Source organism: Giraffa tippelskirchi, chromosome 10, assembly GCF_054371585.1.
Source record: "Giraffa tippelskirchi isolate mGirTip1 chromosome 10, T2T-mGirTip1v1.2.pri, whole genome shotgun sequence".
Lineage (NCBI taxonomy): Eukaryota > Metazoa > Chordata > Mammalia > Artiodactyla > Giraffidae > Giraffa > Giraffa tippelskirchi.
The window spans coordinates 102,379,050-102,400,963 of NC_137284.1; the positions used below are offsets into that span (position 1 = coordinate 102,379,050).

A 21,914-nucleotide genomic window follows, 5' to 3' on the forward strand; every position below is an offset into this window, starting at 1 on the left:
CATCGAACATGGAATGGTGTTCTGTTTCACATATGATAATATACATGTTTCAATGCTATTCTCCCAGAACATCCCACCCTCACCTTCTCCCTCAGAGTCCATAAAATTGTTCTATGCATCTGTGGCTCTTATTCTGTCTCGCATATAGGGTTATCGTTACCATCTTTCAAATTCCATATATATGCATTAGTATACTGTATTGTTGTTTTTCTTTCTGGCTTACTTCACTCTGTATAATGGGCTCCAGTTTCATCCATCTCAGTAGAACCGATTCAAATGTATTTTTTTTAATGGCTGAGTAATATTCCATTGTGTATATGTACCACAGCTTCCTTATCCATTCGTCTGCTGATGGACATCTAGGTTGCTTCCATGTCCTGGCTATTGTAAACAGTGCTGTGATGAACATTGGGGTACACGCGTCTCTTTCAATTCTGGTTTCCTGGGTGTATATGCCCAGCAGTGGGATTGCTGGGTCATATGGCAGTTCTATTCCCAGTTTTTTAAGGAATCTCCACACTGTTCTCCATAGTGGCTGTACTAGTTTGCATTCCCACCAACAGTGTAAGAGGGTTCCCTTTTCTCCACACCCTCTCCAGCATTTATTGCTTGTAGACTTTTGGATAGCAGCCATTCTGACTGGTGTGAAATGATACCTCATTGTGGTTTTGATTTGCATTTCTCTAATAATGAGTGATGTTGAGCATCTTTTCATGTGTTTGTTAGCCATCTGTATGTCTTCTTTGGAGAAATGTCTGTTTAGTTCTTTGGCCCATTTTTTGATTGGGTCGTTTATTTTTCTGGAATTCAGCTGCAGAAGTTGCTTGTATATTTTTGAGATTAATTGTTTGTCTGTTGCTTCATTTGCTATTATTTTCTCCCATTCTGAAGGCTGTCTTTTCACCTTGCTTATAGTTGCCTTTGTTGTGCAAAAGCTTTTAATTTTAATTAGGTCCCATTTGTTTATTTTTGCTTTTATGTCCAATATTCTGGGAGGTGGGTCATGGAGGATCCTGCTGTGATTTATGTCGGAGAGTGTTTTGCCTATGTTTTCCTCTAGGAGTTTTATAGTTTCTGGTCTTACGTTTAGATCTTTAATCCATTTTGAGTTTATTTTTGTGTACGGTGTTAGGAAGTGTTCTAGTTTCATTCTTTTACAAGTGGTTGACCAGTTTTCCCAGCACCACTTGTTAAAGAGATTGTCTTTTCTCCATTGTATATTCTTGCCTCCTTTGTCGAAGATAAGGTGTCCATATGTGCGTGGGTTTATCTCTGGGCTTTCTATTTTGTTCCATTGATCTATATTTCTATCTTTGTGCCAGTACCATACTGTCTTGATGACTGTTAGCCAAAGGATTTTAAAGCATCTGTAGTTGCTAAGAAACAATTAGATCCAGTTTTGTTAATCTGCCACAGCAGATAGAACATATTATCCAGCAAATCGATGACACAGATCTGGTTGCATAAAAAAGAATAATATTTAGAAGAAACATTGTTTTAAAATCTCATTGGCATTGGGTTTCTTTATAGAAAGTCATAACTTACTTAATTTGCCATGTTAATTATGCACATTTATAGCTCTGCTCTGCTTAGTTGCTCAGTTGTGTCCCATTCTTTTCGACCCTTTGGACTGTAGCCCACCAGGCCCCTCTGTCCCTGAGATTTTTCAGGCAGGAATACTGGAGTGGGTTGCCATTTCCTCCTCCAGGGGATCTTTCCCACCCAGGGATTGAACCCACATCTCCTGCATTGCAGGCAGATTCTTTATCACTGAGCCATCCAGGAAGCCCTAAGTTCATAGCATTCATTTACTATTGTAATTCTTCCTTGTGATTTATTAAAGTGATGGACCTATTTGAATTGAATATATAATGACCTGAAAGTATATTTTCTCTTGGACTTATCCAAACACAACTTGAAAATGGCAGAATTTGTTTTCTGTAACTGGAAATAGAACCTTTATCATTTTACTTCAATTCATGTTACAGAAGTGATTTTTGACCAAGATACCCCTCCAATGTAGAATACATACAGGGCAATTTGAAGAAACCTTGTTATATATAATTGAGCCCAGTGTTAGATGCTCGCTGATAATTTCAGGAGAAAAAAAAGCAAGTTACCACTTGAAAGCAACTTCCAACTGTCTAAAACAAACCAGAGAAGCCCATGAAATATGTTCAGATTCAACTGAAAAATAACCTCAATTTGTCTTATTTGAAGAACACCTCCTCTCAGTCTTCATGTTTCATCGATTCTTTGTGTCTTTGTTTTTCAAAAACAGATCAAGACCCTTGGAATGTCCTTATTGCTTTTGACATTAATTTAGCAAAGTGTTTTCCAAATAAGGCTACATTGAAGTGTGGTTGTGGCTTAGACTCTAGTCAGAGCTCAAATGATAAGACCAGGACAGGTTCACTTGAGTTAACAGAATTTGAGAAAATGGCAGGTTAACATCTTCTAGATAAATCTTAGCACAGCCATGTGTGGTTATTTCCACATAAATCTTTCTCTAAGCCAGCATACCTGTGCCCTTAGGCCCATGACCTGTTGAATAAAACTGGCACCTTTTGTTGCATTAAAGATGTCATTGTTTGCTTCATAAACTTTTCTCCTCTATTTTGTCTTTAGCAAAAATATGTCTACCTCTCTGGGTTTTATTTGTTTTCCTCAGAAATCTGAAGAGTGTAAAAAGTCTCTAAAGCATGCTGATCCCCATAACATATTATGATGTCAGTGCTCTTAGAACAGTGGTCCCAGGTGGCTCAGTGATAAAGAATCCCCCCTGCCAAACATGAAATGTGAGTTCGATCCCTGGGTTGGGAAGATACCCAGGGGAAGGAAATGGCAATCCACTCCAGTATTCTTGCCTGGAGAATCTCATGGGCAGAGGCTCCTGGTAGGCTACAGTCCATGGGATTGCAGAGTCAGACACAACTTAGCAACTAAACAACAACAACAGCACTCAGTAAACAGCATCACCTGGAAGCTTGTAAGAAATGCAAATTCTTTGGCTTCTCTCAAGACCACTGAAACCGAGTCTCTGAGAACCTCTGAGAGGAGGCACAGCAGTCTTGAGTTTTTCCAAGTTCTCCACGTGATTCTTAGGCACTTGGCTAAAGATTGAAAAACACTGCTGTAGACAGCATTCGAGCCTTTCCTTGCTTTTCCAACCCTAAAGTCTAGCTCTAGCACTCTGTTACAAAAGGCTCATTATAATCAAATGCAAATTCCCAGCATGACATAGTTCAAATGTAAGGTGTGTGTACATTTTCACTTCATTCCTTGGTTTCTGCATTATTTCCCTAGAGTTGTGGTCATAGCCTTCCAAAACATGAGGTGAATTTTAAAGGTCATTGCTGCCATACAACAACTGGAATTGGAGACTATTTAGAAATGTGAAAATCTCTTTTCCAACATATATTTTTACAAAAATTTAAGAAAAATTAAGTATTCAGAATACTATTTTAACACCCCTCATAGGGCTTAAGTCAGCATGTTACTTAAGAATATCAATATACATTAGTTATAATTTGGATTACCTATAAATGTGTAATATTGAGTGTTTTGCTTACTAAAGGAGAATTTATTCAGGTAATTAAAGGTTTTCATTTTATACCGTACACAAAAATTTAAAATGGATTAAAGACTTGAATGTAAGACCTGAAACTATAAAACTCTAAAAAAGAAAACATAGGCAGTACAGTCTTTGACATCAGTCTTAGCAATATCTTCCTGAGTATGTCTACTTAGGCAAGGTAAACAAAAGCAAATATAAACAAATGGGATTAAATAAAACTTAGAAATGTCCGCACAGCAAAGGAAACAATCAACAAAACAACAAACTACCTACTGAATGGGAGAAGATATTTGCAAATCATATATCCAATAAGAGGTTATTATCCAAATATAGGGGGCATCCCAGGTGGCACAGTGGTAAAGAATCTGCCCTGCCAATGCAGGAGACACAGGTTTGATCCCTGGGTCGGGAAGATCCCCTGGAGAAGGGGGTGGCTACCCGACTGTAGTATTCTTCCTGGAGAATTCCACACACAGAGGAGCCCAGCAAGCTACAGTCCATGGGGTCACAAAGAGTTGGAAATGACTGAGCAACTTAGCACTCATACAACTCAACCACAACAAATGATTAAAAAATGGGCAGAGAATCCGAATAGACATGTTTTCAAAGGAGACATGCAGATGGCCAGCAGGCACATGAAAAGATGTTTAAAATCACTAATTATTAGGGAAATGTCAATCAAAACCACAATGAGATATCATCTCATGCCCATTAGAATGGCTGTTATCAAAAAGATAAGAAGTAATAGTGCTGAACAAGATGTGAAAGAAGTAACACCATCATATACTGTTGGTGGTAATTTTCTGTAGTGGCTGCACCAATCTACACTGATAAATTGATAAATTTGGTAAATTGGTGCAGCCACTATGGAAAAAAGTATGGAGAGTCCTCAAAAAATTAAGATTAGATCTACCATGTGACCCAGCAATTCTGCTTCTGGATATCCAAAGAATACCCAGAAATTAATTTGTATAGATATATACACCCTTATATTCATTGCAGCATTATTTATTATAGCCAAGATATGGAAAAAAACCTAACTCTCCATTAACAGATGAATGGGTCAAGAGATTGTATATACATACAATGGAATACTACTCTGTCATAGGAAAGGTGAAATATTGTCATTTGTGACAACCTAGAGGGTATTATGGCTGTCCCTGATGGCTCAGATGGTAAAGAATCCGCCTGCAATGCAGGAGACCTAGGTTCAATCTCTGGGCTGGGAAGAACCCCTGGAGAAGGGAATGGCTATCCACTGCAGTATTCTGGCCTGGAAAATTCCATGGACTGTATAGTCCATGGGGTCACAAAGAGTCAGACACGACTGAGTGACTTTCACTGAAACTGAGAGGGTATTATGCTAAGTGAAATAAATCAGACAATGACAATTACTGTATGATTTCACTCATGAATATTAAAAGTAAATAAATGAACAAACAAAGTGAAATAAAAGTAAGCATATAGAGAATGGATTAGTGGCTACCAGATGGGAAGGGAAGTTGCTGTTGTTATTCAATCCCTAAGTCATGTCCAACGCTTTGAGACCCCGTGGACTGCAGCACACCAGGCTTCCCTGTCTTTCACATTCTCCTGGAGTTTGTTCAGACTCGTGTCCATTGAGTCAGTGATGCCATCCAGCCATCTCATTCTCTGTCACACCCTTCTGTTCCTGCCATCAATCTTTCCCAGCATCATGGTCTTTTTCAATGAGTCAGCTCTTCACATCAGGCGGCCAGAGTATTGGAGCTTTAGCTTCAGCGAATATTCCAATGAATATTGGTTGATTTCCTTTAGGACTGAATGGTTTAATCCCCTTGCTGTCCAAGGGATCCTCAAGAGTCTTCTCCAGCATCACAGTTTGAAAGCATCAATTCTTCGGCACTCAGCCTTCTTTATGGTCCAACTCTCACATCCATACGTAACAACTGGAAAAATGACAGCTTTGACTATATGGACCTTTGTCGGCAAAGTGATGTCTCTGCTTTTTAATATGCTGTCTAGTTTGATCATAGCTTTTCTTCCAAGGAGCAAGCGTCTTTTAATTTCATGGCTGTAGTCGCCATCTGCAGTGATTCTGGAGCCCCAAAAAATAAAGTCTGTTACTGCTTCCACTTTTCCCCCTTCTATTAATATTTGCCATGAAGTGATGGGCCTGGATGCCATGATCGTAGTTTTTTGAATGTTGAGTTTTAAGCCAGATTTAACTCTCCTCTTTCATCCTCATCAAGAAGCTCTTTAGTTCCTCTTCACTTTCTGCCATTTAAGTGCTATCATCTACATATGTGAGATTGTTGATATTTTTCTTGGCACTCTTGATTCCAGCTTGTGCTTCACCCGACCTGGCAGTTTGCATGATGTACTCTGTGTATAAGTTACATAAGCACAGTAACAATATATAGCCTTGATGTACTCTTTTCCCAGTTTTGAACCAGTCCGTTGTTCCATGTCTGATTCTAACTGTTGCTTCTTGACCTGCTTACAGATTTCTCAGAGGGCAGGTAAGGTGGTCTGGTATTCCCATCTATTGAAGAATTTTCCACAGTTTGTTGTAATATACACAGTCAAAGGCTTTACCATAGTCAATGAAGCAGAAGTAGATGTTTTTCTAAAATTTTTTGCTATGTTTATGATCCAGTGGATGTTGGCAATTTGCTCTTTGGTTCCTCTGCCTTTTCTAAATCCAGCTTGTACATCTGGAAGTTCTTGGTTCACGTACTGCTGAAGTCTAGCTTGAAGGATTTTGAACATCACCTTACTAGCATGTGAAAGGAGTGCAATTGTATAGTAGTTTGAATATTCTTTGGCATTGCCCTTTGGGGTTGGAATGAAAACTGACATTTTCCAGTCTTGTGGCCACTGCTGAGTTTTCCGAATCTGCTGATACATTGAGTGCAGCACTTTCACAGCATCATCTTTTAGGATTTGAAATAGCTCAGCTGGAATTTCATCACCTCCACTAGCTCATTTCTTAGTAATGCTTCCTAAAAACTCCACTTGACTTCACATTCCAGGATGTCTGGTGGTGACCACACCAATCATGGTTATCCAGGTCATTAAGACCTTTATGTACAGTTCTTCTGTGTATTCTTGCCACTTCTTCTTAATTTCTTCTGCTTCTGTTAGGTCCTTGCCATTTCTGTCCTTTATTGTGCCCATCTTTCCATGAAATGTTCCCTTGATATCTCCAATTTTCTTGAACAATTCCCTAGTCTTTCCCATTCTATTGTTTTCCTCTACTTCTTGCATTGTTCACTTAGAAAGGCTTTCTTATCTCTCCTTGCTATTCTCTGGAACTTTGCATTCAGTTGTGTATATCTTTCCCTTTCTCCTTTGCCTTTCACTTCTCTTCTTTTCTCAGCTATTTATAAGATCTCTTCAAACAACTATTTTGCCTTCTTGCAATTCTTTTCCTTTGGGATGCTTTTGGTCACTGCCTCTTATACAGTGTTACTAACCTCAGTCTATAGTTCTTCAGGCACTTTGTGTACCAGATCTAATCTCTTGAATCTGCTTGTCAACTGCACTGTAAAATCATAAGAGATTTGATTTAGGTCATAAATGGCCTGGTGGGTTTCCCTACTTCAATTTAAGCCTGAATTTGGCAATAAGGAGCTCATGACCTGAGCCACAGTCAGCTTCAGGTCTTGTTTTTGACTGTAGAGAGCTTCTCCATCTTTGGCTGCAAAGAATATAATCAATCTGATTTCCGTATTGACCATCTGGTGATGTCCATGTGTAAAGTCGTCTCTTGTGTTGTTGAGAAAGGGTATTTGCTACCCAGTATTTGAACACCAGTGTGTTCTCTTGGCAACCTCTGTTAAACTTTGCCCTGCTTCATTTTGTACTCCAAGGTCAAACTTGCCTGTTACTCTAGACATCTCTTTACTTCTTACTTTTGCATTTGAGTCCCCTGTGATTAAAAGAACATCTCTTTTTTTGTGTTACAGAAGATCTTACGTCTTCATAGAACTGTTCAACTTCAGCTTCTTTGGCATAAGTAGTTGGGGCATAGACTTGGGTTACTGTGATGTTTGCCTTGGAAATGAACTAAGATTATTATGTCTTTTTTGAGATTGCTCCCAAGTACTGAATTTTCTACTCTTATGTTGACTATGAGGGCTACTCCTTTTCTAAGGGATTCTTGCCCACTAGAAGATATTATGGTCATCTGAATTAAATTCACTCATTTCCATCCATTTTAGTTCACTGATTCCTAAAATGTCAATGTTCACTCTTGCCATCTCCTGCTTGACCATGTTCAGTTTACCTTGATTCATGGGCCTAACATTTCAGGTTCCTATACAATACTGTTCTTTACAACATTGGACTTTACTTTCACCACCAGACACATCCACAGCTGAGCGTCATTTCCACTTTGGCCCAGCCTTTTCATTCTTTCTGAAGCTATTTCTTCACTCTTCCCCAGTGGCATATTGGACATCTACTAATGTGAAAGGCTCATCTTCTAGTGTCATATCATTTTGCCTTTTCATACTGTTCATGGAATTCTTGAAACTAGAATACTTGAGTGATTTGCCATTCCCTTCTCCAGTGGACCACGTTTTGTCAGAACTCTCCCCTGTTACCTGTCTGTCTTGGGTGGACCTGCATGGCTCATAGCTTCATTGAGTTACACAAAGCTGTGATCCATATGATCATTTTGGTTAGCTTTCTGTGATTCTGGTTTTCATTCTGGAGGGTGTGGGGCTGTAGGTCTTGCTTCTTCTGTCTGGTCTCTGAAGGGAGGTAGAAGAGGGTGAAATAAGTAAAGGGGTCAACAGTTCGATAATGGATGGAAATTAAATTTTTGGTAATGAGCATGCTGTAGTGTATACAGAAGTCAAAATATAATGTTGTACACATGAAATTTATATAATGTTATAAACCAGTGTTGCCTCCATAAAAAATGAAAGTGAGTAAAGCATGAAATCCCCTCGAATGTATTTATTTGTACCTATACTTGCAAGAGTAGTCTACAAAGAAAGAGTTTATTCTCTACGGCTGTGTGCCACCTTTGCCATTCATCATGCTGCAAGGTTAAGTTTTTTCTTTCCATTTTTAGTTGAACTAACATCCTTACTAAATATAAAGTGGGCTCCTCTTCCACATTTGCAAACACAGCGTCTTGTAACTGCTGTAGAAAAATCAATACTTCCCTAACAGGCTGCTATGTGTGCATAAATATACAACTCCAGCAGCCCAACTAGCAGGTGCCCTAAATACTTCAAAACAAGACCATGTGGCTGACAATTAGAGATGGGGAAAGTATACTAAATCTGTGGTTTAAAAAGAAATAATCTAAGTGAAGTTTATTTTCCTGCTGCTATACATAGCTCAAGATTTTGCTTTGCGGATTGGGTAAGAGTAAAATTTTCTGTGGTGGAAAACTTGTACGGTTGCACAGATTCTTTGTTTCAAAAGTGTGTTCTCAGTTAAGAAGGCTAGCCTCATATAGTCTGCACAATAATTTAAATGTGGCTTCCCTGGTGGCTCAGTGGTAAAGAACCTGCCTGCCAATGCAGAAGACACAGGTTCAGTCCCTGGGTCGGGAAGACCCCCTGGAGAAAGTGAAAGTGAAAGTCACTCAGTCATGTCCGACTCTGCGACTCCATGGACTGTAGTCCATGGAATTCTCCAGGCTAGAATACTGGAGTGGGTAGCCTATCCCTTCTCCAGTGGATCTTCCCAAACCACCAGGAATTGAATCAGTGTCTCCTGCATTGCAGGCAGATTCTCTACCAGTTGAGCTATCAGAGAAGTCCTAGGAAATGACTCCAGTATTCTTGCCTGAGAAATCCCATGGACAAAGGAGACTACCAGGCTACAGTTCATAGGGTCACAAAAGAGTTGGACACAACTTAGCGACTAAACAACAACATGGTTTCTCTACTGTCATAGAAAATCAGGCTACAAAATACTATATGTATTTTGTTTGGATCGTGATTGAAAGAAGCCAACTATAAATGACATGTTTTAAGACAATCTGGAAATTTTTAATATAGACTGGTTTTAGATTAATTTGAAGAATTACTGTCTGCCTTTTTTAAAGATGTGATAAAGATGTTTTGATCCTGTACTTATAAAATGACCTGTCTGTGAAAGATGCTTACTGATGTTTATACAAGTAGAATGTTATAATGTCTCGGACTTGGTTTAAAATTTCCCAGTGAAAAAATAGTTGAGTTGATAAGTGAAACAAAATTAGCAAACAAATGTTGATAATTATTGAAGCTAGATGATGGGGATGTGGAGATTTATCTTACTGTTCTTTGTAATTCTGTGTACATTTGAGATTTTTCATAATAAGAAAATTTTAAAAGAGAAAATCATGTTGTAAAATGCCTGTAAATGGATAAGAGTTTTTGAAAAGATGCATGGATGCTCAAAGAAATAGTGGTAAATAAACTAAGTACATGCTAATGATGTTCTTTGTTAGGAGGTCAAAGGATGCCAGCCTCAGGGAAGATTAAAAGTAAAAATTCTGTAACGGAGCAGTTCTGAATATCATTCCACCATAGCAGCTGTGGGAGGACTATCTGGCTGGCAGGAGTTTCCATTTTATTCTATATTTGCTGCTTCACTCATCCCCCTCACCCCATGCACACCTCAAAACTGTGCAAAGGATTGGTGTCTTACACAGTGTCAAGGAAGCAGAAAGGTCCTCTTGGTTATTAGTCACATGTCAGGGTGGCCCTTGTCCTGTGTACAGAGTCCCTTCAGTCCGTGCCTCTGCAGAGGCAGAGCATCTGTGGCTAGACTCTGAAGCCCTGCAGCCATCTCCTGGGGCAGGAGCAGAGATAAGAGTAAGGCTGGCTGATCTCAAGACTTGGCCAGCCTTCATCTCTGCAGAAATCTCCTTTCCTCTTTTCTCTTTCTTCCGCTCACTTGCCAGAACATCTTGAAGAAGCAGTGAGTGGGTTTAGACTTTTGCAAATGACAGGAAGAGTGATTGAGTTCAGGTTGCTCTGCATTCTGCCTTGACAAAAATAACTACAGAAAGGAATTGCAAATGCTGGCTGCTAGTTACCTGCTCTAAATGTGTATGTTGGGAGGATGGGGAAAATGCAGGGAGAAGACCATGAATTGATGTTTTTGTATATTTTACCACACTGAGTTTTTTGGTCTTGAAAGCACTCATTCTTTTGGAGGAAAATATACAAGGGCAGATTAATAAGGACATTTCTTTTGATGAATAAGAGGGAAGTGTTCCTGCTCTGAAGAGGAAAACTAAGTAGTCCCTTGGAAAGATAAAATATTACCCAGGTCAAGAATAAAGTTAGGAAAGCAAAAAGAATTACAAGCCACGTTTCCTCCTCACATGTAATGGATGCCTTGATATATAAGTAATTTAGAGATGATGAGAAACTGCAAAGTTACCTTCAGTGAAACATGAGAAAAAGAGGAAGGACCATGTGGCATCACTGATGTACAGGGACTTTCAGATACAGAGGGGCCTGACAGTTGTGTCCTGTTATCATCCCATATTGAGTAAAAAGGATGAGAGCCACTTTCTGAAAACATCAGAAATATCCCAAGGCATTTGCAGTCACGAAAAACAATGACTTCACAACACCTACTTGGGTTTGCCCATCCGTCATTTTTCTTTTCTTTCCAAATTCTGTTCTTCATGTTCTCCTTCCTTTAAAAATCCCTCTAAAGTCAATACAAATTTAAATTGTATGTTTGCATCCTGGATTTATGTCTGTCCAAGTCTGTGTTCACCTTCATGCCTTCTGCTACAGAAACAAAATAGAGAAAATGATAATTAATGTGAAGATATTTAACTCCAAAATTGGCAAGTAAGTCTGAACAGCAAGATTTTGTGTGTTCAACACTTACTAAAAAAGATCAAAGATGGAAAAATTAATAAGAAGGAAATGATCCTTTTTCATGAAGCCAGCTCTCTTCTGCTCAGCCTCCCAGTATTATATGCTTTCGTCCATGATGCAAAAGATTGTGCATGTAATGTGCATATATGAGATGTACACAGTGCATTTTCCATAGTGTGCAGTTTTTTTATTATAAAAATAGAAACTCTCTGAGATTTAACATGGATGACTAGGGTAATAGACTGAACTCAACACATATCTGCTAGACAAAATCATCTTTGTCCACCTCACCCTCTACTTTCCTTTGCTCTGAATTATCAACAATATACTTCTCAGGATTTGCTAAATACCATTTTGAATTCACTATTATTACACTGTAGTCTTTTCAAAAAATTGTTCTGTTTGTTGTTGTTTGGGCCAATGTATGTATTTTACTTAGGCTGTTATGTTTATTATGTAAAGAAGCAAGACAAATTACATAATGCAGATAGGAACCATCTTTTTCATATATAAAAGTCACCAGTAATATTATCACCCAGAGATAACCAATGTGGTTACTATTAGGGGATATAACCTTTTAGACTATCATGTATATATTCTTTTTAAATGAAAGATGTACCTTTGCGTACTGCATAGTACTTTGCTTTTATAGTTAATTATATTGAAAAACTCATCTGTGTTATTCTTCAAACTCATTTTTAATGATTGCATAAGAATTTTAATGTGTGAATGTGCAGTAGTATACATAACCAATTCCTGATAATTTATATAATGTTTAATTGTATCTTATGGCTTTTTTTAAACTGTGAAAATGTAAATCCTTAGGTTTTTTTTTTTAATTAAAAATGATGCAGAAACTAATACATGGAAATCTACTGTTTATATAGCTGCTTAGAGAAATATTTTCTTGCTTGAGACAACTGCAATCGATGGTGTTCTTGTGACAGTAGTTTTAAACAAGTCGTATAATACTTATTTTCTGAAATCTTATTAAAACTAAATCTATAGAAAGGTAAATATTTCATTCATTTTAGGAGAGCACAAGCTCCATTTCATCCCTGCCCTGATTGGCCCCTTCCTGGAAGTAACATTGATACCCCAGCCAGATCTCCGCAATGTCATGATTCCTATTTTCCACGATATGATGGACTGGGAGCAGAGGCGGAGTGGCAATTTTAAACAGGTAGGTGGATGTGCTCTCAGAGCAGTCAGCAGAGTCTCAGTTCTCTCAGAGGTGAGTGCAGTGGCTCAGAGATGCTCTGAGTTGAGGAATGAGCTCTGAACCAGATTTCAACCTAGGCTGCCTACTTCCAAGCTGAATACATAGCCTCGGACACTTCTGGGACTGTGCCTCCCTGAATCTCTGAGAAGCCCTGAAAAAAAATTTCATTCCCTTTCAGCTAAAAAAAAAAACAACAAAATCCTGTGATTTTCTAGGCCTGTGTTTAAGAACTAGCAGAAACTTTATTTGCTCCCAGCTGGACACAACACAGAGGAATCAGAAGGTTAATGATTCCTAAAATCGCTGACCTCTCAGTGGTCTGCACATTGTGTTTGGTGAATGGCTTAGCTTTCAGCATTTGATGCACAGTATGTTTAATCGCTCTTTGCTTGAAGTGCTGAGAATTAATTTAAAGGGAAAAGCAGTCAAAATTGTTGTAAAGGAAATTCCAAGAAGATGAGCATGAGCCTATCATTTCTCTTTGACACAGGCTCCAGTTTTGGAAAGACACTTGCTCTTATTCCAAAACCAGATCTCATAGCAGAAATCAACTGCCTTTGCCAGGGAGAGTCGCTCCTATTGGAGACAGCAGGCCAACTGTTCACACAGTCATGGCACTCACCTGTGTGCACTCTGCTGCGTGAAAGAAGCTTCTTGCTTCTCTCTATGAGCCCTTCTCAAGTCTTAGAAATGATTGTCAACTGTACGAACAAGCTAAATGCATACCTAGAACCCTCCCATTGCCAAAAGCATGGCATTTCATCTGTCAAGACCTTCATTTATTTCCAAGAGAGTCAATACGTGAATGAAAGCCTATTTAAAAATTATATTGGGGAAAACCCACTTCTCTTCCCTTATCTCTTTACCCATTTACTGAAATTTGATTCAAAGGAAATAATTGTGCTCAGCCCTTTGACAAAGTCAGATATCCCTCCATACCCTTAGTTGTTAACTCTCTGGCCTTGCAGAAATTCTTCCTTTTCTGTCCCTTCTGCTATCTCTGAGAGATGAAGGGATATTTATTTCTGCCTTCCTGATACTGAAGTCCTAAAGGATTTATGTTCTTGAAAATATAAATGTTTTGACTACAGTTTTCAGGAAATATGTCCTTTCTGTCTCATGCTGCCGATTGCTGACTTAGAATATGTCTATGGATCTACCATCTGTACATGGTTAGGACAAATTCTCAACTTCAGCAAAGATTTAGTGCAACCTCAAACTGTTTTGAGAAAGAAAATAGATACAAAACACATCAAAGATTTAACTGAATGTTTGTGGATATGGCAGTTTGCTGATGTTCTTATATGTATGTGTATGTGTGTGTGTGTGTGTGTGTGTGTGTGTGTATCATGATTTGAAAAAAAAAACAAAAAAGACTTGCCAGTTTTTGCAGCTCCTAAAAAAAGAATTCAAACATTTAAGCTGGGCTGCAGGCATTTGTGTTTGAATCAACAAATAGAAGTCTTTCGCAGCAGCACACGCTACCCCACCGGGAGTTTGAAGTCATGTTCCTGCATCTAAATTGGCCCCCTAGAATTCCAAGGGGGTGTCTCTGGTTAACCACAGCTGATAAATTCACAAAATTTACTGTGGCTTTTTCCCTTGCAGAAATTAATGTTTTCATGTGCCTAGAAAATCCTCCTTGTGAGAAGGAAAGAAAGAGAGTAACATTTGGGTCTGTTTCAGGTGGAAGCCAAGCTCATTGACAAACTGGACAGCCTGATGTCCGAAGGCAAAGGTGATGAAACCTACCGTGAGCTCTTCAACAGTATGTGAGTAACATGTATATCTTCAGTTGATTCTTTTTGGGGGATTTGGGTGTCAGTGCTAAGTAGCTGAGAGCTGCAAAGACAGCTTGGGTCTCCCCAGAGTGCTTTGTCTTTGTGGAGTGTGAAATAAAGGATCATTGCCTAACTCTGGTGAATGGATCTTATGCTGATGATTAGACATATCTCCTTGTATTAATCTCTGATTAGGACAGGTTACAAGTGTTACATAACAAATCTCACTCTTTTCATGACTAATAATTTTAAAATTGGGGCTGCAAGATAATGATTTTCAATTGGGTAGAGAGTGGGAGAGGAAAACAAAATAGTGGTGTGATTGTTGTGTTTGTGTGCAATGCTTTCCAAGATGTCCTTGGCTGATTTGCTATTAGGAAAATTAACCTAGTTTGCATCTGTTCTTCAGTGCTTGATTTAATTCAGCAATACTTATTGCTCATTCAGCATTATTAATTGCTTCCTAAATGCTTCTTACTAGAATATCACAGAAGCAAATAATTTCTAGTAGATTCTGTGATTAGGATTTGTAAGGAGGATAAAGAAGTAATGGAGTGTTGTAAGAAGGTTGTCCTTACTAAGGTAAGATTGTGATCACTGTCCCAGAATGAAGTGCCTGTACTGAGTAGTCATTCACTGTGTAAAATGGCCAGAGACGATACATAAGAAAGTTCCAGTGCTTTAGTATTTTAAGTCTAGCACTTGTTTTCTCTACAGCTTTCTAAGGCTCTTAGTCATTGTTTAACCTTTTATACTTAAGAAGTGTTTCTTTTTGAAGGAAGAACCAGCTCATTGTGCTTGGGAAGTGTTTGCAGTTCTTTCAGAACTACAGAAACAATTTAGCAACATATTTTTCTATTACAAAATATGCTTTTCCTTGTATTTACAACCAAGTAAATCTAAAACTAAATACTACTGCTTTAGCACTGATAGCCAGATAGAAAACTCTGTAATTCATTTTATGATCATAAATTTAGAGCAGTAGATATATTAATATATAGTGTTGAAGAGTATTATTAATGGTTGATAGATTTCAACTTGCCTGATTTAAAATCATTCTTGATGCTTTTAAGAAAATTATATTGAAGGGAAAAGCCAAGAAGGGGTATACAGATTTCTTGTGGTGATGGTACATGATAAAATACATTTTTTGTACTGAATCCTGAACAATGGCATTTTCTTCTGATACTGTAATTAAACTGGAACTTTTAATAATTATTCACCAAGCCCTCGTTAATTCTAGTGTACAAAGCATCTGTCTTTCATGACAGCTAGAGTTTAGCAAGAATTCTGATTAAAATCTCATCCAGTATAATAAATTACTTTTGAAAACCACTCTCAATTCTGTTACTAGTCCTTGGTTTGAACAAAGAACTAAAATGAGAAAGCACTCAGTGAAATGAATCTCTTGAGATTTGTGATTAATTATTTATAATAAATTCATAAGATTAATAAGCACTCACATAGCTCTGTAGTGCCTCTTATCTACTTTAATAAAGGCCTGATAGCATGCAATTTGGACTGCTTGTGTGTAAATATGGCTTTGAAATAGAAGATGTACCTTGACATTAAAAATCAAACCAATAATTAAAATATTAAGTCTCTATAATTAGGACTATTTTAAGGTCCCTGATTCATTCACTGGAGATTTTTATTCTTTTGTTGATTTTTTTTTAGCATATTACTAGAAATGTTACTATAAATGTTTCTGTTTCATACTTTTATGATCAGCATATTGAGAATAATAAAATCTAAAGTGATAATTAAATGTCATTACTACCTGGCCTTAGAAAAGAAAGGGAATATCCAACCATATTTCAGGAAACAATAAAATGCTTTTTTGGCAATAGAAATCACAAAGAATTAGGATAATCACACTGTGTCATTGCACACATTATAAATTGGGAACACGTGCCATTGTGGTACAAATTTTCATTTTTTCTCTGTAATTCATGTCTAAAACTTCTTAAAATTTGTTCAGAAGCTGAAAGTAGTTCACTGCTTCCTGAAAATGTAGTATATACTTGCCAAAATAGCCTCCTTAGAATGAAACCGTAAATTTATGTAGTACATTCCTTCCTAAGAACTCGTCTTTCCCTGACCCTCATGTTATCCTCATTTTCCCACACTACATCTTTTTAAAATAAAAGGGTCAGGATTTATTGGTTTTGATAATGCTGAAATTGTGGATCATCGCTGCTCATGAGATACGCAGAATAAGGTATCAGAATGAAATTCTGCTTCCCTGCATCCACTTCATTGACTCATTCAGCTTCATTTATTGAGCATCTCCTTGTGCTTGGTGGTCTTCTGAGGCTGAGGGTGCATCAGTGACTGTGCTGTTGGGAGCACACGGTGAGGGTACTGACAGCCTCGGGGGTTCCAAAGGGGGTTTCCGGAAGATGTAACCTCCACCTCAGTCCTCCACTGTGTTTTATTGTATGTTGCTCTGAATACTTCAGTAAGGCTCCAAATCATTTCATAGAGCTTTGTGTGTATATATATAGATACAAACACACAAATATATGTTTGAAGTGAAGAAGTGAAGTGGAAGTTGCTCAGTCGTGTCTGACTCTTTGTGACCCCGTAGACTGTAGCCCACCAGGCTCCTCTGTCCTTGGCATTCTCCACTCAAGAATACTGGAGTGGGTTGCCATTCTCTTCTCCAGGGGATCTTCCCAACCCAGGGATTGAACCCGACATTGCAGGCAGATGCTTTACCATCTGAGCCACCTATGTATGTCAAGTGTTGGCCTCCACATAATCCTGTTAAGATGCAGAGAGAGGTAGACTGAGGGTCAAATTCTGCATCCTTCATTCCATCAGAGGGGAAAAGCCATTTAATGAGCAAGTGTATAGTTCTGCAGGACATTATTTATGTTGCTCCTCATTGTCATGGAGTCCAATTGCCTATCATTAGCAATAAAAAATCACCTTGGAGCCAGGAAGCGAGCAGTGGGGAGATAAATTAGGAGTTTGGGACTAACATAGATGAACTTCTATATATAAACAACAAGGACCTATTGTATAGCACAGAGACCTATATTCAATATCTTGTAATAATCTATAATAGAAAAGAAAAAAGGGAGATGTATATATATGTATCTGAATCATTTTGCTGTACCCTTGAAACTAACAACATTGTAAATTAACTGTACTTCAGTTTTTTTAAATGGTTTTAAAAAGTTATAAAGAAATGATGCATCATTTATGCTCTTGTGACATGTATGTAAAGTTAGTGCACTAGTTTATGTAGCAACCATTTATCATCTTATTGCCTAAAAAAAAAATTGAAAACTTTCACTGTAACTAGATGAGCTCCCTGTGTACTCAGCATGGGTACATTGGCATGATTATAGACCAAATTATAGACCAGTGTCACCCAAGTTATCTAGAAAGACTCTTCTTGTCTGATAGCCTCTCCTTGTCCATGTGTATCAAGTAAGCGTGGAGGGCTAGGTTCCCCACAGAAGGAATAATCCTGGCCAAGAAAGCAGATGAATTGGGTTCTAGGCTTGGTCCTGATAATTTGAATCTCAGGTTAGTCAAGGCAGCAGGCTCTGCAGACCTGTGCCTCTTTTCACAAGAGGATTCTGTAGCTCTGATTTCTGACTGCATCCAGAGGCTGTGCAAGTTAGTGAAGCTCATGCCTATAAAAGAAGTCTCCCATTTATTTTTAGAATTATTACTTAACTTGAGTTCTTTGTTTTTCAGCCTCTTAAGTATGTGAGGTGTGGGCTGTCACTTGGGAAGATTTCTCCATCATCCTGCCTTGCTTTGGCAGGCAGAGTTTCATTTGCGTACTTGGTTCAATACCAATTTGGCATTTAAGCTTGAAACAGGTGCTTTTCAGAGGATTTTTGTGGTTGTTTTTTTTTTTTTTTTTTTTCAGAGAAAACACATTTAGAACAAACGAGGGGACTTTTCCCTGGGGGATTAGTCAGGGCAAGCTCCATTCCTTCATGTGTTACCTCTCCCTTCCTCCCCCTCCTTAGTTTAGGAAGCAGTTCAGTATAAGCCAGAAAAACAAATGATCAGGGATACCTAGGCACCAGATGAGGAGCCAAGACAGAAGACTGAGCACTGGAATGGAAATGGCAAAAAGAAGGTGGGGGGAGCAGGAAGGACAATTGAGAGAGAACATAGCCAAAGACCAAAAAAAGAGAAAAAGAGTTTTGACAAAATAGCTTTTTTTCCTACTAAGCACAATACAGGCTAGGCTGAGATGGTACTTGTGAAAAAAAAAATGTCTTCTCTCTCTGTTATTACTGAAACCAGGATAAGAGGGAAACAAGATTTTAGAAATAATCGTCATTAAATTTAGGAGGACAGATTATCCTCATGTTGTCATGCCTATGTTCTTTCTTTTTTTCTTTTGGGGAAAGTTCAGTCTTAAAGCGGTTTTGCCTAGTATATGGTTAATGCCTAGAGGTGGGAGTGAAAGTAAAAAGAGATCCTAATTATTATGATTGTTATTGTTTTGTGTTTACATAGCAGTGCCTCTGCTCCAAGGTGCTTAAGATTAGGGGGAAAATGTAGGAGGAGAGATGTGGTTCAGTACTTGTCATCAGTCTGCTGTAACAACCACATAGAAAATCCTCGGTGATTAATGACAGAATGAATGAAACTGTTGAGTGAGTGCACAGATAGTACAATATGTATTGAGTGGGCAAATGTTAAGTGAAAGGAAAAAACGCAAAACGTCATACCGTCTGTACAAGGATTTTCCTGTAGCAGTTGCATTGCAGTAAAATTGCTTGGATGAAGATGCATTCCACTGAGAGGTAGGAAAACATTTTCGTGTGACTAAAGCAAGATCTTACTTAAAAGTAAACTTTGAGGCACTCCTATTTTTGCTTTTCTCAGTGTTGTTTATTGTGGGGAGGCACAAGCCTCTAATATTAGTGCAAGAGAGAAGCTAGGAAACAATGTCTTTGAGCTGTGAGGTGCTTGCATATTTTGAAAGTATGATTTATATGCATGTATTCGTATTTGATGACTTGGATAATCTGAAAATCAATTTGCTTTGTCAATGCTTCCTGGATTAGAATTCCACTCTTTGGTCCCTATCCTAGGTAAGACATTGTTTGCATTGTGCTACTTGTGAGATGTTGCGGTGGTTGCTAAGGCATTTAAGGTACTGATGAAAGTAAAATGGTTGTCATGGTGACTGATAAAAATAAATGTTGAAAATGCCCTGGGTTCTTTCTTTTCCAGTCTACTAAAGAAAATTGAGCGGGAAACATGGAGAGAAAGTGGCGTTTCCTTAATCGCCACTGTAACTCGGCTGATGGAGAGGTTGTTAGATTACAGGTAAGCCCGTTTCCCAGATACACTGTGCTCCAGCTAGAAAGTCAAAGAGTCAGAATACAGTTGATGTTGCACTTGAGTTAATCACTCAAAGAACTGATAATCAGACCGTGGAACCTTGTGAAGTAAAATAGTGGACTTTTAACTAGCTAGCTCAGTTTCTTCTTTGTTTGTTTTTCCTTTTTTAATGTTTTGTTCTGGGGTTTTCGGCAGTTCTTTTAAGTTTTAGTAAATTGAGAGGGTCCTGTTATTAAAGAAATCTTTTGTTGCTGTTTTTGAAACTCACCCATTAGAACCAATAGACCCATTCATCTTAGTGCGACGGTGGTGTAACAGAGAATTGTATAACCATGCTGCTTTCTTATAGAAGGAGAGAGGGAATGAAACTCACACCGTTACCTTTCAGAGACATGATTTTTTGATTTTGAAGTGATCTAAACTGTTGAAGCAGGTCATCCCACTTAAATGCATGGTATTTTAAGAAAAAAAGCCTCACTGTTACTGCTGATGGCCAGGCTTACCGGCTCCTTTTCAGCCCAGTAAAAGGTGTGTCATAACATATCCTCACTCCTCCTCTTCCTTAGCCCCCTCTCTATTGAGAGAGGGCACAGCCCACCTGGAAGTGAAATCTACAGCCACGCTGGTGCTCATGGAGGGTCTGACCGTCCCCCCACCCCCACCCCAAGCCTCTTGGGGCTCTGGCCTCCTTGATCCAAACAGCAACTTGCAAATAGCTTCTAGTCTCTGACAGTTTCTTTTTTTCCCCTAAAAGAACAAACTGTGTTTGCCCTTAGGAAGGAAATTCTGAGTTCTGACTCTTGCTTCTTGTTTTTAGGGACTGCATGAAAATGGGCGAGGTGGATGGCAAAAAGATTGGCTGCACCGTGAGCCTCCTGGTTAGTCAATGATTTCCCTTTTCCTCTTTGCAGTCTAATGTTTGCTTTTTCTCAGAAATACTATGTTTTGTTTGTTTATCTGCCACAGTGTGTCTTTATCTGAGTGTTTCTTAGAAGAGTTTAGAAGTGTTCTTTGCTTTAGTTTGAATTAAATGCTAGAGAATTTTCGGCTCCCCGGTGTTGCAGAAAGCACCCACTGTAAGATCCCAAGGTGATCCCAGCTTCTCCCTGTTGTATCACTTTTCTGCCCTGGAGTCCTTTGTTGTTCTCCTAGGAAAAAGGATGATGTCCCTGGAAAAAGATCTTTTCACTTCTGTGTAAACAGTTCCTTTCTACCCTGCTTATATTTATTCAGATTTTAATAAATATTAATGTTCCTTTCTGAACAAATGACAGTTTTCTGTTTAACACACATATTTTCATTCTATAGCATCTTTGCAAATTAAAGCCATCTGTGGTTAAGGTTTGGACTATAACTGGGATAACCATATAGTTTCTCATCCAAACAAGAAACTTTTGAAAATAAAAATCAATATCGTAAGGATAATAGGCTACAGCAGAACAGTTCTAGGAACACAAAATTTATCCTGAAAGTTCTCATAACTAATTATCAAATAGAATGGTATTCTCACTACAGAGCAAAAGAAAGACTATACGTTTACATTCCTTTTTCAAATTTTGGTATAGTATAATTGATGCTTTTAATAATTTACATTGATCAGATTTAAAGTACAAAATACTCTGTGACCGCTTCTGGTTCTAAATTTGTGTATATCATGGTTTCTTCTTCTTATTTTGCAGAATAGATACACCTAACCATCTATCCTAAGTATTTGCACAAACAATTCTAATTCTTACTCTGATCCACGAGTCTCTTACATCCATGTCTTTTTGTTCTCTATTTGCCTGCACCTTAAAATTTTGTTTTTTCCCCAACCTGATTCTGTCTTGTCTTAGCTCATTGATTTCAGATTTCTTTTGTTTATTCCCCTCACAGTCCCTCTTCAGAGCTCAGAATTTTTACTTTCTTAGGACTATCTTTTTAACCTGTTTCCTTAATTTCTTTTCTTCCTGTATTGTTCATCTCTGAGTATATGACTTTATCCTTTTTTTTAACCACACCCACCACTTCCTCCTCATTTTTGCATTTAATTGTTACATTCCACCTCCGATATCAGTTGCTAAAAGTAGTGAGACCTGAGCATCCTTTGTCAGGCCACCTCTTGTTACGCAGTTTCTTCCATAATTTTTATCATCAGACCCAATAGTAACCTGCAGGTCATCAGGCCAAGCTCA

At 38.3% G+C, this 21,914-nt stretch overlaps 1 protein-coding gene across 2 annotated transcripts in view; it reads left to right on the forward strand.

Moving 5' to 3' along the window:
- Window positions 1–21,914, forward strand: part of DOCK4 (dedicator of cytokinesis 4) — a 482,101-nt gene that overhangs the window by 398,687 nt on the left and 61,500 nt on the right. For both annotated transcript variants that reach the window (XM_081537146.1, XM_081537147.1), the window contains 4 exons: window positions 12,444–12,592; window positions 14,318–14,403; window positions 19,630–19,725; window positions 20,558–20,618. In XM_081537146.1, the coding sequence (XP_081393272.1) occupies window positions 12,444–12,592; window positions 14,318–14,403; window positions 19,630–19,725; window positions 20,558–20,618 (392 nt within the window). The remainder of the gene's footprint in view (window positions 1–12,443; window positions 12,593–14,317; window positions 14,404–19,629; window positions 19,726–20,557; window positions 20,619–21,914) is intronic.